Source organism: Neodiprion lecontei, chromosome 2, assembly GCF_021901455.1.
Source record: "Neodiprion lecontei isolate iyNeoLeco1 chromosome 2, iyNeoLeco1.1, whole genome shotgun sequence".
In the NCBI taxonomy this organism is placed as follows: Eukaryota; Metazoa; Arthropoda; class Insecta; order Hymenoptera; family Diprionidae; genus Neodiprion; species Neodiprion lecontei.
In genome coordinates, this window is record NC_060261.1 from 14,981,707 (window position 1) to 15,002,731 (window position 21,025).

Below are 21,025 nucleotides of genomic sequence, written 5' to 3' on the forward strand. Positions count from 1 at the left end.
GCATTATGCCTATGGTTTATTGCTAATGGATCGAATGAGCTTCGACCTTGAACGTTGCCACAGTTAGCTGACGGTTATCATAACGCTTTCTTTCCAAATGACAATTGTGATTGGTCGAGAAGCTGCAACCAGGACTGTTTCAAAAGACATAATCGAACGTTTCGTCCATTTGGTCGTACGGGCCAGACTTAACGTAACTTAACGGCACCTTGCTACTCAATGACGCTAGTCAGGCATAGTTATGGCTGCGCCCTGTAATTCCAGAAGTTGGTGACTTATTATTGCCGTTTGACAGATGCTACCACTTAATAATTCATTTTAATAAAAGGCGAGAAAATTGTTTACCCTGTGTGACGATTTGAAAAAAATAAAAGGAAAATGGGGACTCGACAAGACGATGAGTTTGAAGAATTACAATCCACAACGTACACATTTCCTTCCGATGTTCAAACCGTTATCGAACAGGTTAGGTTTTAGGTTAAATTTTCATGACAACGAATGGCACTGGTGCCGAACACGTGAATAATATGCTTTATTCTCTGAGTTTGATTTTTCTCTTTCTTTCCGACTCCACTTATGCAACTGTCAACAATCAATGTCATGAAAATGAATACAATACGTGCCGAAGTGAGGTGGAGTTATCTTCACTTATAAATTGTCTTTCAGGTTTTACCAAGTACCGATCCCTTAGATCAACCAAACTTCAATGCTGTGGATTACATAAATTCCTTGTTTCCCACCGAACAATCATTATCCAACATAGACGATGTGATAAGTAAAATGGAATATAAAATTTGCTCCATCGATCAGGAAATCCGATCAGTTGTCAGAGGGCAAACTAATGTCGGGCAGGATGGCCGTGTTGCATTGGAAGATGCTCATAAAGTAATCAGACAGTTATTCATTCATATTAAGGACATAAAGGATAAGGCAGAGCAATCTGAAGAAACTGTTAAGGAAATTACTCGAGATATAAAACAACTGGACTTTGCTAAACGGAATTTAACATCATCTATCACTGCTTTGAATCATTTACACATGTTGGTCGGAGGTGTAGATAGTTTGAAGTATGTAGAATTTTATTTTCATACACATGATTTGTCCCAGGTCCTAAGACTATATTAGAATGAAATGTATGATATTTTTAGAGCTCTAACACAGAAAAAACAATATGGGGAAATAGTGATGCCTCTTCAAGCGATTATGGAAGTTATGCAACATTTTAGTAATTACATGGATATTCCTCAAATTAAACAGCTTTCTGATCAGGTAAGAATCAATTTTTGCATCAACCATGTTTATTGGTTCCAATATTTTACTCTTTTTAGACCGTTAATTCATAGTTGATTAGTAAAGATTATATTTTGGTTATAATTTAGATCAGAATTAATTGATATAATTTACTTTACAAATGTAGGTGAAACAAATTCAAGTCGAATTGGCTGAACAAATAACTGCTGATTTTCGAGAAGCATTTTCTGGCCAGAATCCCAAACACTTTGCTCAATTAAGCGAAGGTTGTCTTGTTATGTCAGTCTTAGATCCTAGAGTAAAGTAAGCCAAATTTTATTGATTATTATTCAGTTGTTTTTATCACTTCCATGATAATGGAATGATTATTCTGGAAGTCATTAGGAGTTTGGTATTAATTATGTTAAATTTGCTAAGGAAAGATCTGCTGAGCTGGTTTATTGCCATGCAATTACAAGAGTACTCTCACTTGTTCGATGAGAATCAAGATTCAGCTTGGTTGGATAAAATTGACAGACGATATGCTTGGATTAAAAAACACTTATTAGAATTTGAGAGCAAGTTTGGTTCAATATTTCCCCAAAACTGGGAAGTCTCTGAAAGGATCGCTGTGCAGTTCTGTCATATGACACGAGAAGACTTGAGCAAACTTATGGAGCGAAGGCGACACGAAATTGATGTTAAACTTCTTCTTTACGCGATACAGAGGACTACAAGTTTTGAGAATTTATTAGCCAAAAGGTTTGCCGGACTTACGCTAGAAAATTCTGATGCACTTTTTGAAAAAAAACCTAGGAATCCTTTCGAAGAAAATGAAGAGGTTAAAAACCCCTTCGAGGAAGGGTATACCGAGCAAGGGGAGCCAGAAAAGTCTAACACATCTCTCTTCACTCGTTTAATTGGAAAGTGTTTTGAACCATACCTAAATATTTATATAGAGAGTCTGGATAGAAATTTGGCAGACTTGATGGACAAATTTTTAAATGATTGTAAACTGCAACCTCCTGGAGCAAAAGAGCTTGATGGTGTTGAGGGGCCGAGTAGTGTCTTATCTTCATGTGCAGATCTTTTTGTGTTTTACAAAAAATGCATGATACAATGTACGCAACTTAGTACAGGCTTTATCATGCTTAATCTGACTTCCACTTTCCAAAAGTATCTTCGAGAATATGCATTGAAACTGTTGCAGAATAATTTACCAAAGTGAGTGACAAAAATGATCTTTGAGAAACTTGAAAATTTAGAAGGATATCAACTAATTGTAATGTGTATTTGTTAAAAGTTTTTCTAAACAGAAAATCCGCGGAAAAACATTTGTTTTTAAGCATGCTTTCTTTCTATTAAGAAATGGCATGTATGTCTTTTATAGAATTGGCGGTGGCGCTAGTATTGGGACCAGTATGAGTAACATAACACGTGATCTTCGAGACCTGTCAACGGCCGGTCTTATACAGAATTTTCAAAGCTTTCTCAAAGAAGGTGAATCTACTAGATTTAATAAGGAGGAACAATCTCGGATTTGCTGGTAAAGTTAAAATCTTTATTATCAATTAACAGTATCTGCATATTTGTTGCTTTTGTAAGTTCAAGCACAAGTGCTTGTTCAAATAAATATAGCACATCTATCCCATCAGTATCCTGACAACAGCGGAATATTGTCTTGAGACAACCCAACAACTAGAAGAAAAGCTAAGAGAAAAGACAGACGCACAGTTTTCCGAGAAGATTAATTTATCACAGGAACAAGATATATTTCACAGGTATATTTACGTTTAATGCAAAAATTCATAATACCTCTATTACTTTTGACCATTTGACATACAACAAAATTGGTACTTCTGTTTTCAAGTGTTATATCCAACTGTATTCAGCTGTTAGTACAAGATCTGGAGTCTGCTTGTGAATCCGCATTGACTGCAATGAGCAAGGTGAATATTTTCAAAGCTACATTTGCGGATGTAACTTCATCACATGTTATTTTATAACAATTTTGAACAGTTCCTGATCGTAATAGATTTCTGATACTGGTATTAGTACAATAAGACAGAATAATTATTTTTGTTACAGGTACAATGGATACACATTGAAAGTGTGGGAGACCAAAGTGCATATGTCAGTACTATCATTTCACATCTTAGGCAGAATATTCCTTCTATTCGAGAAAGATTATCATCTTGTAGAAAATATTTTACACAACTTTGTGTTAAATTCGCAAGGTGACCTATTCATTATGTTCTTCTCTATCTCTCTTTTTTTTTAAGTTGCGTTATTCAACGTGATTATTTCTTTCCAGTTCATTCATTCCAAAAGTAGTGCAGCAGCTGTATAAATGTAAGCCTTTGAACACAGTTGGGGCAGAACAGTTGTTACTAGATGTTCACATGCTCAAGACAGCACTACTCGATTTACCATCAACTGGGTGTCAAATACAAAGAAAAGCACCCGCAACATATACAAAGGTATGTGAATTCAACATTACTAGAGCTGTGATTTTTCGTATTTTTTCATGAATATTTGAGAGGTTCGTGATTTTTTTAAGTAATCTTTGTACACCTCATTTGATGAGAAAAATTTATTTCTGCAGCCATTTCATAAAAACGAATTCAACAATCTTGACAGCAGAATTACTCATTTGCTGACATTTTTAATTTTATTGGTTGCAGGTAGTTGTCAAGGGTATGACCAAAGCTGAGATGATATTGAAGGTGGTAATGTCTCCTGCAGAATCTCCGAGTGCTTTTGCGGACCAGTGCAGGAAACTGCTTCCTGATTTACCAACCGCAGAATTTCAGAAAATACTTGATATGAAGGTAATTGATTCAATAGTTTTTGGGACCCGCAGCGTTTTGGAACAGGGTCGGCGATTTATAGAAATTACAGTAACTAATCGTTTCTTTCTCAGGGATTACGACGAACAGAACAAATGCAATTAGTGGACCAATTTAGGCAGAGTGGAAGCAGCTTGTTGTTAGGAGATACCACGATCATTGCTCAAGATAGTCCAGAGCATGAGGCTGGACGTATTAAAAGGTTAGAAAAATTGATAAAGAAAAGGATGTGAATGATTGGACTTTTTGGTCGTCATTTAAAAATAGTTTTTTACACCGGGTGAGAGGCTGGAAAATGTAAGTATTTACATGTACACGTCTAATCAAATTGTGATAAGACATTTTTATACAAAAAAAAAGTTGAAGGTCTTCGAAAGAATTTTTTTTTGCGTTTTTAATCATATTTTTATCTATGCATTATGTGTCACTTGAATTTTTTTCTGTTAATAAATACGATACATAACAAACGTAGTCGAAACGCTCTTTCATAGTGTATTTAAAACAATTTTCTGGATAACATATATGAAAGATGTCAGTTTTGAGAAAATCGAATTTTCAGTTTTTGTAGCTAAGTGGATCAATTTTTAGTGAATTTCTCGTTTTTAAACCTTGTACATAATGTCAAAACGCTTGTCCAATTTTTCAAGAACTTTTTGATTGGAATTGATGAACATATTCCTAACAATAGCAATCTTCCCAACGTCTCAAATATGGCACGCGAGGCATTAATGGGTTAACAAAAGGCTTTCAATCATTGTAATTGAGAACCTTAAGAACTGACTACTTTGGTTATGACACCTGGTGGCTAAAAAACAAACCCAGTTTTAGTGTGCACCTGAATAAACTATTAAAGCGTGAATTTCATTTAAATAGAATAAAATGGCAAATGAAAATTTTCAAACATACTATGGCAATTAAAAAAATGAGCATTGATTGTAAATAAACTAATGATTTTTTCGTTGCACACAATAGTCAGCCATGTTTTTGTAGCTCCAGATACATGTCAGTTCCCAATACCGATAGAAAACTGAAACACTAATGAAAACAAAGCATTTGGTGTGCTGGATACACAGGGAGAGAATTCCGGGTAACAAGATTACAATATTTACTTCGGTTGCTGAACACGTCACTATAAATTATATTATATTCATAAGACCTGTACTGTACAATTATGTATAAATATCGCATGTACTGATACAGCTGAGCGTATATAGTAGCATAGACAAACTACAAAGTAAACTACATGCGTATAATAAAGAATATTACTATCATTTAGAATTCTTACATTAATTTGCACCTCTTATAACTTAAGTATATCTATTTTAATCACTGTACATACAAACCATTAAATATCAGTTATTCACTCTTATGTACATAAAATCTCATCACTTGAGTACATGGTAGCCCAACATGTCAAATCTTTCTCCCTTTCAGTGAGTTCAATGCTTAGGAGATTCGGGATTAAACACGCCGGGCATACTTGTAAAAATGAACATCAATCCATTACAATGCTCATCTTAGGAATCTTCATCAACCCATAAAGATGATTTCACGATTTAATTGGATAGAGATTAGCCTAACGGAAAAATACAATTACCAAATTGTTGCTTAAGATAAAGTGCACGTTGTATGAATTGTCTCAATGGAAATGAGTGAGTTTATCTTAAGTAGATATATCTTATACGACATTTAATCTGTAGATGAAAGTACTAACTGTATAGAACACAATAATTAGATTAATGCTATATATCGCTGGATCCGGGAAGAATTTGTATGACCTTAAGTGCTCAGTAAACAATTATGATAGTTTTATCTACACATTCACCTTCCTGTAAAGGTTCATGCTAATGATCCCGAAGTAAATCTATATTTTATATGGATCACTTAATGCTAATCCATTCACTGAGGTTTTGAGTACTGATTTGGTGATATTTGTATGAAAAGCTTACAACAGAAGTAAAGCATGCAGATTATGCCTAATACACATTAATTGGAATACCCTGTTTAGTTAGTAATTCATTTATCGGTGATATGCAGCTACTTTAGTTTAGGCATTTTCTAGTAATATGTGAGTACATACCTAGTATGATTTGATAATATTCATGGTTATTTGAAACATACGGGGCCTACCGAAAAACCAAAGGCTTGATGAGGTAAACCGTAATCAATTGGATAAAAATCAATTAGCGGAAGTTGTTTTAGTTTTTTAGTTGCTACTACAAACACTGTTTCACTTTTACTCTTGCGAGTTTTACATCCGTCAACTATTACGCTAGGTCGTGTTCCACCGTAGGAGAACTTATCCTCATTTTCACCAAGAAGTTTCAGAGCTAAGTCGTGATTATATCCAGGTACGCTGTACCATCCAGCGCTGTTTATGCATGTGTAGGTGAAATTCTGATATGCTTCTTGGCTCAGTAGTCGTAGAAAATTCATCTGGACGACACCAATGCTCTCGTATGTTATCTGTGGAAGGTGATAAAAAGTGATGAGTATTTGACATAATTTGTTGATTCAATGCTGGTTTACTTCCTTTGAATCTAGCAGCGAACAATTTTTGAGACTGCGTCACTACTCGTTATGTTCTCGGAGTGTCGAGACGCGTACCGTATTATTTGTAATACAGTGATATTAGTACGAATATCTTACTCTGAAACCTCCGCGAAGATTCGAGTACCAGTCGCCGTGTTCGTTTTCCTTTCTCCACGGAATGTTCGGCATTTGACTGCTGTGCATGTCGGGAAACACACAAGTTTCGCCTGAAGCTGATATATTGCAATAAACGTATACCGCATCATCCGGCATTCCAATATTTGGATCAATCCAGTACCAACCTGAGTATCAAGAGTGCTTTTGAATGACAATGGCTATCTTAGCTTCGTTGACTTTCCAAACTTATTTACATCTTGTCACAAAATTTTATCTATCGACAGCAATGTCGCAACCGATGAATGCCAATTATTTTATCTAATGCAAACTGTACCATCTGAAAATTGAGGATGTCCATAAAACAGATCCTTGCATGTCCTCACTGGATTTTCCCTGGTACCCATTGGTTTACGTATGCGATCTAATTCTTGCCGCATAGTGTATATCGAACTGTACATATCGATGAATTTTGGCCCCAATTCTTCCTCGCTGTGATTCTTTATGTTATCCTGGACGTCATCCTTGTCATTCCTACATCGAAAAACACACATTGAGAAAAAAGCTGGATTGCCAAAAGTTGTCAGAAAAAATGATTGATACTAACTTTGGTTCGACGTCTCGTTGCTTTCTACCCGAAAATTCATCCCTCTGTAAAAACAGCTCCGGTGGAATCATTAGTTGTTCTGCTGGGGGTCCGGGTGGTCCTGGGGGACCTGGCGGACCTGCATCTCCTTTCGTGCCTTCCCCACCCATGATGCCTTTTAATCCAGCTGGACCTTCCAAGCCAGGCAAACCTTGGGGACCATCGTTGCCTTTTGGTCCCATCAAACCTTGTGGACCTACAGCGCCCTTTGCACCCTCCGGTCCAACTGGCCCTTTCGGACCTCTTTCTCCCTTTTCGCCTTGGTCTCCCTTAATTCCAATGTGCCCGAGTTCACCACGGTGGCCTTTCGGCCCTCGGCGTCCACGGTCGCCTTTTGGTCCCCTGGGGCCGGACGCTCCTATTTTACCAGGCTGACCAACTGCTCCCGACAAACCTGGCGGCCCATTTTCCCCGGCTGCACCTGGTAGTCCTCTAGGTCCAGATGACCCTTGTGGCCCTGGCTCACCTTGTGGTCCAATCCGTCCTTGTAAACCAGGGGCTCCTGGTGGTCCGAGATCTCCTTTTTCACCTGGCAATCCTGTGTTGCCTTGCATTCCCGCTGGCCCTTCGGGACCCTTCAGACGACGAAAATGACCATGACAAGTCATTTCCAATCAATTGGCAAAAATTAAACCTTACCGGTTTTCCTGGTGGTCCTGGTTCTCCCTCTTTTCCGGGTGATCCCATTTCACCTGTTGCTCCAGCTTCTCCAGGCCGACCTTCGTCTCCGTCTTTACCAGGCTCTCCTTTTGGCCCCATTATGCCAGGCTCGCCTTGTGGTCCTGGAAATCCTGGTGCACCCGCGTGCCCTTTCGGACCCTCAGGCCCGTTGATTCCAGGTCCTCCTGGTGATCCAACTGGGCCAGCCTTACCTTCTTCACCCTTCGGGCCTACTGCGCCTCGCTCACCCTATGAAATGTTTTTTGATATTTTATAAGCTTATAACTTTTGCTCCACCGTTTGAATGCAAGTTTTTCCGCTGTTGATTGAAACTTTTAGTTGTACATAGTCGCAACATGAGTCAGTAATATTCGTATAATATATTACCGGTTTTCCCTCAATACCAGGGGGGCCTGGAAGTCCAGGAGTCCCTGCATCTCCCTTGTCGCCTTGTCGACCCTCAAAACCAGGAGGTCCTTGAACACCCTCTATTCCCTTTGGCCCCCTTGACCCTTGTTCTCCAGGAGTTCCAGCTGGACCTACTGGACCTGTGGGCCCATCGTCTCCTATATCTCCTTTTATACCTGTAGGTCCAGGTAAACCCTGCAACCCTATTGGCCCTGCTGGACCAGGAACGCCCATAGGACCTTCTTCTCCTTTACTTCCTTGCCTTCCGATTTCTCCTGGAGGTCCTTTTTCGCCGGATGGTCCCGTCGGTCCAGGCTCGCCTCTCATTCCTTGTATACCAGGCGGACCTGCTGGGCCCTAGTTCAAGGAACTATAATTAGTCGCTTAGTTGCATTCAATCTACAAACTACATGTAAAATTAGAACTCAACGTTTCAACGCGGAGTTAGGTTACATACATATTTTCTTTTTTTGGTTGTTGTTAGCCCACCGTGGACGGGCGTTTTTTTAATTAATTATATTCTAGTTACAAATTAAAAATGTAAAATAAAGAAAATTAATAATTATAATTTTATTTTGCAATTAGAAGAATAAAAATTACTAATTAAAATTACAATTTGTAATTAGAAAAATTTCAATTACAAGTTACGAATGTAATTAGTATCGACTTTTCTTCTAATTACAAATTATAAATGTAATTCGCTTCAATTCGATTCTAACCGAATATCAATGATTTAGAGTACTTACGGGTCATTCCATGTAAAAATGGATTCGAGTACTCGAAATTTATTGAGCTTAGAGCTTTTTGGAAAAGCTGTGTTTGCGTAATTTAGTATCAGGCTTTAATTTTCTGCGAATTACATTACAGGATGATTGGCATTGTGAAATTTTGTGAAGACCAACAAAGAGTTTATGCGAAAGTGTGAAACAAACTGTAAGTTGAAAGTTGCAAATTGGCCTCTACAAAAAAATCACAATTAATTTCATCATGCATCTATCCATGACTTTGTAATTAAAATCCTTTTGATCTATAGATATACGATACATACCTATACTTTGAGCATTTGCAATAAAAGTCCATTTAATTATTATGTAAGTAGTTGTAATTCAAATCCATTCAATTACTTTGAGCGTTTGGTATTACGTTTGTGTAATTTAATTACATTTCTACCATATTTTTAAAACAATATTTAGTACAATTAATTTTATTTCAGCATGAAAGTCATTGCGATGATCCAAAAATATATCGGAATTCTTCATACTCATCCACATATAACCCAATGAATACTTGAAATTATACATATTTCCTTGGAATGAGAATACTTCGAGTTACCTGAATACCTTAAGTGATCTATATTTGTTGACTCATAATCAACCACACAGTCACTCATATATCACCCTATGACACCTATGTCCCTGACCCTATGATTCTGATTGTAATTATTTCAAAAAATGATATCAACAATTACATTCGGAAAATGTAATTACACCAAAATTCGATGCGTATTACTTATTTTTGCGTTGTAATAAAAAAAAAAGTTCCAAGTACATCCGTAGTTTGTGAAGAAGAAAAATCGATTCTAATTACATTTTCATGTTTTAATTAAAAAAAAAAAAAAACTCTTGGGATTTGTAACTAGGAGAAAAAGCGATACTAATTACATTTGTAATTTATAATTAGAAGCAAAATCGATACCAATTACATTCGTAATTTGTCACAGACATTTTTTTAATTATAAATTTAAAATGTAATTAGTATGTTATTTTCTCTTGATTACAAATTACCAGTGTAATTAGTAATTTCGATGTAATTAGTTGCACAAAGTAATCAGTCGTGCATAACACTGGTCCTGAGTCCTGTTGGCTACTATAATACATTTAAATCTTTAGCAATCTAAAAAAAATATGTCGCCCAAATTTCTGCGGGGCCATTCGAAGAGCATTCCTAGTTGAAATTAATATATAATTGATTGTAGAAAATTTAGAGATACTGATTCGGTAGTTGCTCAAACTAGACTATTACGATTTCCTACACTTATACAAACGATTTAGTACATTTTATGGACTCACACTTTCTCCTTGAGAACCTTTGAACCCTTTTTCACCAGGAGGCCCAATATCTCCTTTATCTCCGTCCTCACCAGGAACTCCAACCGGTCCTGGAGGGCCAGGCAGACCTCGCAAACCCGGTAAACCATCTCGACCGGTTGGCCCTGGTAAACCAGGTTCGCCCTAAACAATTAAATCGTCATAACCAAATCTGTTCCTTTTCAACTGATGATTACTAGTCTCTAAACTTACCATTTCACCCTTGAGGCCAACTGCTCCAGGCGGACCTTTCGGACCTTGCCGCCCTTCTGAGCCAGGTGGGCCATCTTTGCCAGGCTCACCTTGTGCACCTTTATCACCAGTTGTACCAGGTGGTCCGAGAGGTCCCATTTCACCTTTCAAGCCTGCTATACCCTGTTAACAATTTCATACCAAGATTCATTACAAAAAATGTAAGGTTCTAATTCATTTAGCGATCATATTTACTTCCGAACTACGGTATTCCGAGAATATTCTACGAGTCGTAAAACGTGAATTTATCCACATTTATTGAAATATACTCACCGGTAAGCCATTCATTCCCCTTTCTCCGGGAAAACCAGGTAGTCCACTTTGACCTGGAGATCCTTCTTTCCCTGTAGGTCCCATCGGTCCAGGCGGGCCTTCTTTGCCTTGTTCGCCGGGCATTCCGGGCTCTCCTGGCAAGCCTGGACTTCCAGGAGTTCCAGGCTCTCCAGGTGGTCCAGGTTCTCCAGAAGGGCCAGGTGGCCCAACTACACCGGGGACACCAGGCGGTCCCGGTGGCCCAGATTTTCCAGCAGACCCACGTTCTCCAGGTGCCCCAGGAATCCCAACCTTGCCATTAAGGCCTTGTTGACCCGGAAGTCCAATGAATCCACGGGGTCCTTCCATACCTGGAGGACCAGCTTCTCCCTGGAGTCCCGGTGGTCCTGGTTGACCGGTATCCCCTTTGGGACCAGGTAATCCCTCAGATCCCCGCCGACCGCGAGCACCACGGAATCCCTTGTTGGTTACATCACAAATAGGTCGTATCACAATATATGAGGAATTGAAGTCAATAAAATTGTGTATCGAATACATTTATATATATTTCTCATCAAATTCCGAAATTTAAGTCGGAACTTGAGTGCGACTTTGATATAACATTTTTATTTATATGCAAGTTACTAAGATTGTCAAAAACAAATACCGAGATATCAGCACAGAAAAAAATTTGGTCAATTTATTACTCCAAACCTTCACTAAATTAAACCGTTAGTCCGAGAACAATAATAAAAAAATTCAATATTCTTAATGATTAAATATTCGAAATTGACTGTTTGTTGTTGAGTGTGTGAATTGAGGATAGAATTCGAAATTGCATGTCAAAGTTTTTATTGCACCACGACAAATACATAAAACGGATTATCAATTTTAAAAAATGTATCACAAAATAAAATCATTCCCTCACCGTTTTACGTATATTCGATTTATCATTGAATGTGATTTGAACCCAAATTTCAGTTTTTGAAACATGGGGACACTCCTAATATGTGTGTGGCGATTTTTTTTAGCACTGAAATGAGTTTCTGGAAAAAAGCATTAGGTTGAAGTTATTTAAAAGTTACATTCTTCTGTCATTGTACATACGCGACATGGTTTAATTTTTTTTTTTTATTGCGTTTTGGGGAGTAAAATTCAAAATAATGGAGTAAAATGTAAAATATATAAATTTTTATAAACACACTTTATTGAATAAAACTTGGTATTCCTGCGATAAAAAATGTTTTTATCAGTACAAAATATTTTGATAAAACTCTAACTGAAATTTCGGAATTTGATGAGGAATACCGTAAATAGTATCAACTTACTCTTGGGCCCATTTCGCCACGCTCGCCTGACATTCCGGTGTTACCCTGTGTCAAAAGGAATTTATACCATTGAAATCAGATCTTCGTAACGAAAGGCAACTAGCAGTGTTGGAGATGATTTTTGATTTACTCGAAACACATTTTAGACTCTTAACCAACTCACCCTTTCACCCTTATCTCCAGCTGGTCCAGACCTACCCGCCTGCCCTTTGTCTCCCTTCTCTCCAGCATTACCAGGATAACCAGCGAATCCGGGTATTCCAATTTTTCCCTTTTCCCCAGGAAGTCCAGGTTGTCCTGTTTCGCCTCGTGGTCCTTCAAACCCTTTAGGACCTTCCAGACCCTCGAGGCCAGGTATACCTTGAGGTCCAGACTGCCCTGGTTCACCTTTCGTACCCAAGTCTCCCTTTTCGCCTTCCATACCGCGTTCTCCTTTGTCACCTCGATCCCCGACTGCGCCTCTCTTGCCTTCGTCACCTTTTACTCCGCGGTTGCCTGGGAATCCGATTGGTCCTTGCGGACCTTGAGGACCTTGCTCACCCTTTGAACCTGGCATCCCTGGATTTCCAGGATGGCCAGGGGGACCATCTGCTCCCGGTAGTCCCGGCATTCCGGATTTTCCATGAGGACCCTACACAAAAAAAGAACCTCGTTATTTTTAATCGTGAGGCATGGTTTTTAGTACACTTACCACTAGACCAGTGGGCCCCATTACTCCTTGTGGACCAGGAGCTCCTACTGGCCCCATCGGTCCAGACTGACCTGGTGGTCCAGGTTGACCAGCAGGGCCAGTATTACCTTTGGTCCCAGGTGCTCCTTCACTACCAGGAATCCCAGGGTTCCCTGGGAGTCCGGGAAACCCACGCGGACCGATAAATCCTCTGGGACCCTTGATTTCAAGCACGAAAACAAATTTTTCTTGAATCTGAGAAACCGGACTTACGATTCTGAATTGACTTCTGATTTTTGGCTTCTGTCCGGCTTAAGCGAAGCCTTACACTAATCTTTGTAAAGTAGATCTGCGTTTGTATTTTTTCTGAAAGTTTTTTTTTGTCGGAGTGTTAATATTCATGAAATTAGTCCTAAATGTAACATAACACGGCATTCATATGACACCACGTCACATTCAACAGATCTAGCTCAAGATTCTGTTTAAATGGAAAATAGGTGCAAACTACAGGTTGAATGAAGTAGAACTACCTATATCTGAAGTTTTGATTTAAACTGTTGAACAATGTTTTTCTTAGTCTTAGTAATAGTCTTATTAAGATTTTATGTCAACGACCCTAGGAGTAAGCGTAGTTTTCCTAAATAGGCTGTAGTTACTTATTTTATCGACATTTTCACACATAACTTGAAAAACAAAATTTTGTTGAAAAATTCGATTTGCTTTTATATCTAAAGGTTATCAAAAAATACTGCACAGTTCAACGATAAAAAGTTTTTTTTTTGTTGCCTTGATTTTTTCCGTGAGCTTTGGTGTTAGAGAACGTAGAATTTAGGAATAAAATCAGGATTATACTATACTTCCCCCCCCCCTATTTACTAGATTACTCCTTTGAAACTGATGAAAGTATTTATTTTAATATAGCTATTCTGAGAAATTCTCCATGAATAAAAAAAATCATTATGTGAAGCGTAAAAACGGAGTTGATACGAACCAGCAGACCAAAATTGGTATGTATCATGTACAAGCATTCGGAAAAATTTTTCATCACAGTAATGTATAACTCACTAATTCTCCAGGTAAACCTGGCAGGCCTGGTACACCATCCTCCCCCTGCATTCCTTCGTGCCCTGGAAGTCCTTGATCTCCCTTGCCGCCCTGAAAGCCTCTCTCACCTTTATCTCCAGGGAGACCAGGTAGACCTGGCAAACCTTGTTCTCCCCTCATTCCCGGGGGACCAGTAAGACCTCTATCGCCGTCTCTTCCAGGACGCCCGCGTCGTCCTTCCCTCCCGGGGGATCCAGGCAAGCCTCTTTCGCCCCGCAGTCCCGATTCCCCAATATATCCTGGTTCACCTTTTTGCCCTTGAGAACCAGGTGGTCCCTCGGGCCCCGGAATACCAGTCAGTCCCATCGGGCCTTCAGTGCCACGCATGGACATCATATGCTGAGACAACATCTGCCGGAAGGCTTCAGGCTGTGAATCTGGCCCCTTGTCATTTCCTTGTTGGTTCATTGGTATCATGAAAACGTGTCCTGGAGGTCCTGGTGCACCTTGCATCCCAAAGAGACCGTCTCTTCCAGGTTCACCCTTCTTCCCCGGTAATCCAGGTGCTCCAACTGGCCCTGGATAACCGCGGGGACCCGGCGGCCCAGGGATGGTGTAGTAACCGTAGACATCGAATTTTTCGGTCGGTGAATAATGCGGTGTTCTACCAGAATTGGTACTCTCGCTGGTATCGTATTCTTCTGTTGTCGATTCCTCAATTTCGGTCTACTTGGATTGAAAGAAGGAATGTTATACCTTTTGGAGACAGAGTGGAGAATGTATTTGCAACCTTGATGTAACTCACGAACGTATCATTCGGCGGTGATATTGTAGTTGGAGGTTCGCCTAGGGTTGTGTTAGGCCCTATGGGGGCGTAAATGTAGTCCTCGTCTTCGTCTTTTTCCGCCTCGTATTCCTGATCAATTGATCCATCATAAGATGCAGATGAATTTTGTCGGACGAAACTTCCCGCTGATCCTCTCCTTTCCATCATACTTTCTTGGTCTCTATCGACTCCGTATATCTCAAAGCTGCTACCGTCAGTGTTGCTAGATTGGCTAAACTGCTGATTAGAAGTCGGAAACTCTTCGACAGATGAACTTTCGTGAAATCTAGACTGATAGTCCGAAGAACTAGCGAAGCCAGAAATACGACCGGGAATATGAGTGTCCTGCGAAATTGTTCGAGCTGGTTGTCGGCGATGTTGGTAGCCGCAATTTAGAGCAAAAACTGTACAGATTTCATAGGCTGCATCTGGGTTTGGAGCAAGCTTCAAAAGCTCGATCTCTCCCTGAAAAATTACTATGCGTTCATCGTTTGTGAAAAGCTTTGCCCTAGTGAGGGTAAAATGCTTGTACTTACCGTATACACATTCGTGTTTGTCAATTGTCGGCCAACAATAATTATTCCAGATGTACTAATGGGTATGGAAAGATTTCTACGTAACTCTTTTGTTAACTGAAGGCTACAATCAACAATTAAAGTGACTGCGTCCCCTTTGATACTTAATCCAAGACGATGCCATTCTCCATTCGAAACATTTACACCAAATGAAACACTCTCGACATTAAGATTACCGTAACGAAGAGTTACATCGTCTCCTAGAGACAACATGAGTTGCTCGTCGCCGAAGTCACTGTAAATCGTGAGTATCGCGGCATCGCGGCTTCCTATCGATTTAAAGAGAAATCGGTTAAAAAGTATTACGAAATTTACAAGTTATGCGTACCCTTTCAAATTCACCTGGTTTTTGCTTGGTGACTACAAGAATTGAAAAATCTTGAGGAAATTCATTTGGAAATAGTGTCGCAGTGTCAACTGTTAGAAGTTCCGCTGCTGAAATGTCGTATGCTCCCTTGCTCGAATCACATCGTCCCATGGATACATTAACTCCTGCAGGTTCCTGCAGGATCCCGGTGACATCCATCAAGTCTAGAGTTCCAATCCCTTTCAAATGTCACAAAGCAATCTGTTCGATGTCACTTTGTACATACAAAGCGTGAAAAGTGCGACTGCAGCCTCACTTATCTCACTTCAAGTATCATGAAATATGTGCTTTTTTATATTTCACAGTTATATCAAAGAAGGAACGTCGTATAAACTAGTAACGATCAATAGTAAACCGTATCTCTTTATTACTTACAGCTTTCGAGCACGTTAAATTTCAGGATCTTTCAAAATTCGTATAATTAACCGTTTAAAATGATTCTTAGAAGAAGGGTGGAAGTTCGTAAGAATTCAAGCATGAAAAAGTGGTTACCAGAATAGGGGAAGAACGGACTCACCTATGTCCTGAAGAGTGATACCGGTTACCACCGGTTTCGAGATGAGACACATGATGGAGAGAAAGATGGCTATCCGGACGCAGAACAGCGACGTCCATGGCTGCGACAGGTAGTCGACTCGCATGCTCCTAACTAATTCAGCAATATTGAAATCATTGTCCTACACCGCCAAAAAGGACTTCCTTGTCGACGAGTGTCGGGTTAGCGCGAAGAACTGGCGTTGCGTTACGTTGCAAATGCTCGAATTCGAACTTCAATTCGGCTCGACTTCGAATCTGCAATCCGAGCACGTCCGCGACGCTTATTTCCGTGTCACAAACCCTCTACTGAAACTAGGACCTAGATTTCGTTCAATGCTCGATGACTACTCCGACGGCGTCTTCCCCCACCCGCCATCATATTGAGACCCTCGACGTCTTCGCCATTGACGTGACGATGGCTAGGCAATGAGTTCTGGGTGATTCTAGACGCATTCCACACGTGGCTTTAATTACAATTCAGCATCTACTGCTCCTGATTCAGATAACAGATGGATTTCTCACCATATATAGGGTGAGATTACTTCATTCCTTACATATACAATCTATCGACAACCACAGATCAATTGCATGTCTCTTAGTCACCAAACTGCTACTATATGTCGTCATATAGTTTATTATATTTTGCGGAATTTGTATTCTTTTATCTTATAGATTTTCGTACCTAAAAGTATACTATCAACGATTTTATTATTATTTTCCGTAGGTCTTCTCTGCAAATCTTTTGCATACTTAAATTTTCATGCGAATCATGATTTTGTACCAAACGTTATTCGTCTACGTTTATCCTTCCTGGTTCACAATCTGAATCCACTCGTTCTTAATCCCAGTTTAAATTTGCGGAAGCCTTCTCTTGATTTTCTGAACAAACAGTAGTTCAAATTAAGGCCAGGATTGAAGTAACGTTCCTGGAGTCAGTTCTTATGCCTTGCAGTATTTCAGTTTAGGGTTGACTTTGAAATCTTCGATCAAATCTTGGTAGATTTACCAGTTTGCTCTTTCTAAAATAAATCTTCTACTTGTAAAGTAACCAAAGTTTCGCCCATCGACTCAAGGTATCTCTCACTGTCAGATATAACTTGTTCGCCAGAATTGGCAGCCTGAATCTGGCACGCAATGATTACACATAGTCACATTTAAATTGATTGTTTGATGAAAACCCATTCCAGCTGTTACAGAACAACGACTCTGCTTTATCAAAATAAATCAACTTATGACTTAGATTGCTTTCACTAGCTTCGCGTTGCGAAGCTAGAATTGTGAATCTCTAGCTTACATCCAGTCATTTCGGACAGTTATACCCAGTGAAGCAAGGTGATTTTGTTACGAAATATGGAAGAACTTATCGATTGAATTGAAGAGTCTATATTGTCACGTGGACCTGTCTTATACAATTAGTAATAAGTTTTCGTACAAAACTCAAGAATGTTTGATCTCGTCATATACAAGTCGAGACCACATCAAGTTATGAGATACATAGCTGTAGAGTACAGAATGATAAACTTTGTATCAATGTATAGCAAATAAGCTAATTGATAAACGCACGCGATTGATCCTCCGCTAATTGATTCGATTAAAAACTGACTTACAATCCATACGTTAACGACCTCCGGACGGGTAATTTAACGCTTTCGCAGATTTCTTTCTATAGGCGACTTTTTCTGATATTCACTGATCTCTGAAAAGTTGCTCCAGACATCCACGTGGCAGAGGAATTTTTTCATCTACCGAGCCTTTTTTCGTTGAATCCGTTGAGATGAGTGTTGTTTCATTAGAACTTGGAACACCCCGTGAATGAAGCTAACGATGTCAGTGACCGAAGCGAGCCCGTTAGTTGGCGTGAACTTTAACCCTTTGTATCTCATTGATTAGGCACTCCAGCCAATTACTACACTTTAGAACAAAAGTTATAGGACAAAATCGTAGTAGAGAAATTAGAACGTACGACAGTGTTGTTGGGCAAAATACGCAATTAATTATGTAATTTAATCTGTCTCCCCGCATGAATGCCACTTATAGATTCTTAGCAAAAGCTGTAAGTGAGCTGGTTCGAGACCAGAATAGTTAAATGGTGTTTATGGCATCATCCAAGGAAAATTGTTCCCAATAAAGTTTACTGCGCACATTTTTCAATATTATATACAGGCTCAAAATGGTTGGAGAATTTCATCAGAAAAATATTACAGATTATTCATTAATGTTACAAGATTCACGCTCCAAGTATTCCCATTACGTATATCCTAAGAATGACTAAAAATAATCGATTATTTTTCCCCGATTACTTGAGTATAATTGATTATTTTTCCTCACAATCGGTTTCTCTTTTTAACGTTCACGAACGATGCAATACAATATCAATTGATGTGATTAAAGCATCAATTATTATCATTGTCTTAGTTACTAATTGTAAGTATCTATTTGATATAATAAGTGATCGATGAATGCATATTTTCAGCTGAAATTGAAAAATATATTGAATGAAACTGTAAATTACCAAAAAACTTTTCCGTCATTAAGACTAATACTGAAATTTACAAAATTTTGGTTTCATATGCACCGTTTCAAAAAAATACGAAATAATCGGTAATCGATTAATATTTACCGAATCAATCGAGTAGTGTCAGCTTATTTTTTGGGATTGGATTAATCGATGCTCCGATTATTTTTAGCTTAGTGTAAAATATAATATAGGAGTAAAAATAAGGTGTAAAAACCAAAAATCAATTATTTTAGAAAATCAGGATTAGTGCGTGCAGATTCGTCTCGTTGGAGAAGAGGAGAATAGGCTTTGGATAAAGTAGAACCATAAAAATTCATGGAACATAATACTTTGTTACAGTTCAGCTGGGTACGTCCTCTAAGAATTAATGCACATCATACAATATAAACTAAACACACGGCAGCAAGTTAATCCAACAGAGAACAATGTACTGAAATACTATGGCTAGAAAATCGGCTCTAAAACTAATAAGACGTCGAAATTCTTAATTCTTGTAATGCAATAACGAGGTCGCAATGTACCCAGATTTTTTATACGCATCCTGCAATAGTCATAATCTTGGTTGCTGAGTTTGGCCATGACTTCATGCTGTGTTAACGACCACAAAATTCCTCGGAGAAACATTTTTACGTTAATGCTGTGGGATGTTAAATCGGGTTGAGGTTTTGCGTATAATTCGTAATCAATAAGAGTATTCATTTGCGAAAGCCGCAGCGTGTACTCCAAAAAAGCTCCAAGTTTAGATCACATCTAGCGAGTCCAGGACTAGCGCTCTGTAGTTCTGAATGTCCAGGTTCTTGGTGAGTCTTAATTCCAGGATTAACGCTTCATATTTTCTGTGAACCAGATCCTCTACCTGTTGGATCTCGACTTTCGGGACTAGCGCTTCAGGTTCTTAGCGTTTTCCGGTTTTGTTCACCGAGACGAACTCATTTCTATATTCGAGAATTACCAATTTTAATACACCCCGTAAAACAATGCGTATGATATATTTATTATGTTTCAATACGTGTAATTCATTAACAAACGTAGTTGGCCCCGACAACAAAGTGTCCTGGGCAAAAAGTATTTCACTTCCTGCAATTCTTGTTGCTTCTATGCCGAATGTTTTCTGAATATAATCGGTGTGCAGCAAGTGTACAGCAATAATTGTTGAGTTATTTTGTAGCATAGCGAACTTGCTTGGGTTTAGCTGTTTGGGTTTTGTTGAAAACTCTCGTTAAAATAGTTTATTGTCATTTTGATAAGAATTGAGAACACACCTTATTCTAATATTGTTAGCAACTCTGCAAGCATTGATTTCATTTTGCTGCAGAATCTGTACGCACGTTCGTTGACTGCATGAAGAATATAGATCTTCAAACACAATGGCACAGCTTCTACGAAATCGCAATAGTAAATTCGGAGAATTCATGCCTTTCTTTATTTGTACGTCAAACGAAAATGTAATGGAGTGTTTTTATTAAGAATTGTGTAAAGCCCCCTTTTGAGATTGAGATACGTGGACTTCGGTATCTGAAGATATATACGTTAACGTCAAAATCAACCATCTCCTTATTGGTACATTGGAAACTGGGGGGCTTGCATCCGCTATAAAACCCAAAATCGATGAAGAATATTCAAATTCAATGGTCATCTAGGAACCTAGAAACATGGTCGTGAAAAATTTCTTCCGAATGTGTTTTCTACAGAATTTCAGTATACAACTTCTGGCCGTATGGGGGATACTGAGTGAGAGAGTAACATTTTTTTCGCTCCGCCCAAACACAGCTTACACATGGCGACTTCGTTGTCACGTTGCAAGAGGATTCTCAGCATTTCGTTTCTTTATAACAGCTATAAAATTAGTGAAAAAGTTAAGCCCGCTCGTATGCTTAAAACAGAGTTTGGCACGGCCTAACATAAATCGAGGTGGGTTATTTATTCCTATGACCATGTTTCCCTCGCATTCGAGGTGATTTCTTTGCTATGCCCTTGTAATGAGTAGTACTTAGAGCGAGTGGCCATAGTGGCGCTACTCTCCATGCGCAATATGCGCACAATTCGCCGTGCAATTAGCGCGAGCAGAGGCTGTTTACGAATTCTGCGTCAGTATTTTCAAAGAAGCCGTGGATGATAGGCGCTGCCACA

At 39.0% G+C, this 21,025-nt stretch overlaps 2 protein-coding genes across 5 annotated transcripts; one reads left to right on the forward strand and one right to left on the reverse strand.

Moving 5' to 3' along the window:
* Positions 1 to 16: 16 nt before the first annotated feature.
* Positions 17 to 5,354, forward strand: LOC107225202 (vacuolar protein sorting-associated protein 53 homolog). Of its 3 annotated transcripts, none has more exons than XR_006902728.1 (13): positions 17 to 465; positions 667 to 1,067; positions 1,149 to 1,269; positions 1,418 to 1,554; positions 1,669 to 2,454; positions 2,621 to 2,776; positions 2,886 to 3,011; positions 3,101 to 3,179; positions 3,319 to 3,467; positions 3,545 to 3,710; positions 3,915 to 4,061; positions 4,154 to 4,376; positions 5,070 to 5,354. XR_006902728.1 is itself a non-coding variant. In XM_046730803.1 (13 exons), exons 1-13 carry the CDS (start codon positions 379 to 381, stop codon positions 5,116 to 5,118), a joined length of 2,532 nt encoding a protein of 843 aa, XP_046586759.1. In that variant the 5' UTR covers positions 17 to 378; the 3' UTR covers positions 5,119 to 5,354. The 3 variants fall into 3 exon arrangements, 2 of the variants coding, with proteins under 2 accessions (XP_046586759.1, XP_046586760.1); XM_046730803.1 differs by having other exon boundaries at positions 4,154 to 4,281; XM_046730804.1 differs by lacking the exon at positions 17 to 465 and having other exon boundaries at positions 748 to 885; positions 4,154 to 4,281.
* Positions 5,039 to 16,663, reverse strand: LOC107225195 (collagen alpha-1(XI) chain-like). 2 transcript variants are annotated; one of them, XM_046730802.1, is made up of 17 exons: positions 16,358 to 16,663; positions 15,816 to 16,004; positions 15,435 to 15,742; positions 14,878 to 15,363; positions 14,094 to 14,798; positions 13,050 to 13,247; positions 12,522 to 12,989; positions 12,359 to 12,403; positions 11,052 to 11,510; positions 10,740 to 10,901; positions 10,509 to 10,670; positions 8,419 to 8,796; positions 8,011 to 8,280; positions 7,333 to 7,946; positions 7,063 to 7,259; positions 6,729 to 6,913; positions 5,039 to 6,545 (listed from the first exon to the last, which is right to left on the reverse strand). In XM_046730802.1, the coding sequence occupies exons 1-17, from the start codon at positions 16,479 to 16,481 to the stop codon at positions 6,186 to 6,188; spliced, it is 5,310 nt and encodes a 1,769-aa protein (XP_046586758.1). In that variant the 5' UTR covers positions 16,482 to 16,663; the 3' UTR covers positions 5,039 to 6,185. The 2 variants fall into 2 exon arrangements, with proteins under 2 accessions (XP_046586758.1, XP_015521060.2); XM_015665574.2 differs by having other exon boundaries at positions 15,816 to 16,019.
* Positions 16,664 to 21,025: the final 4,362 nt, after the last annotated feature.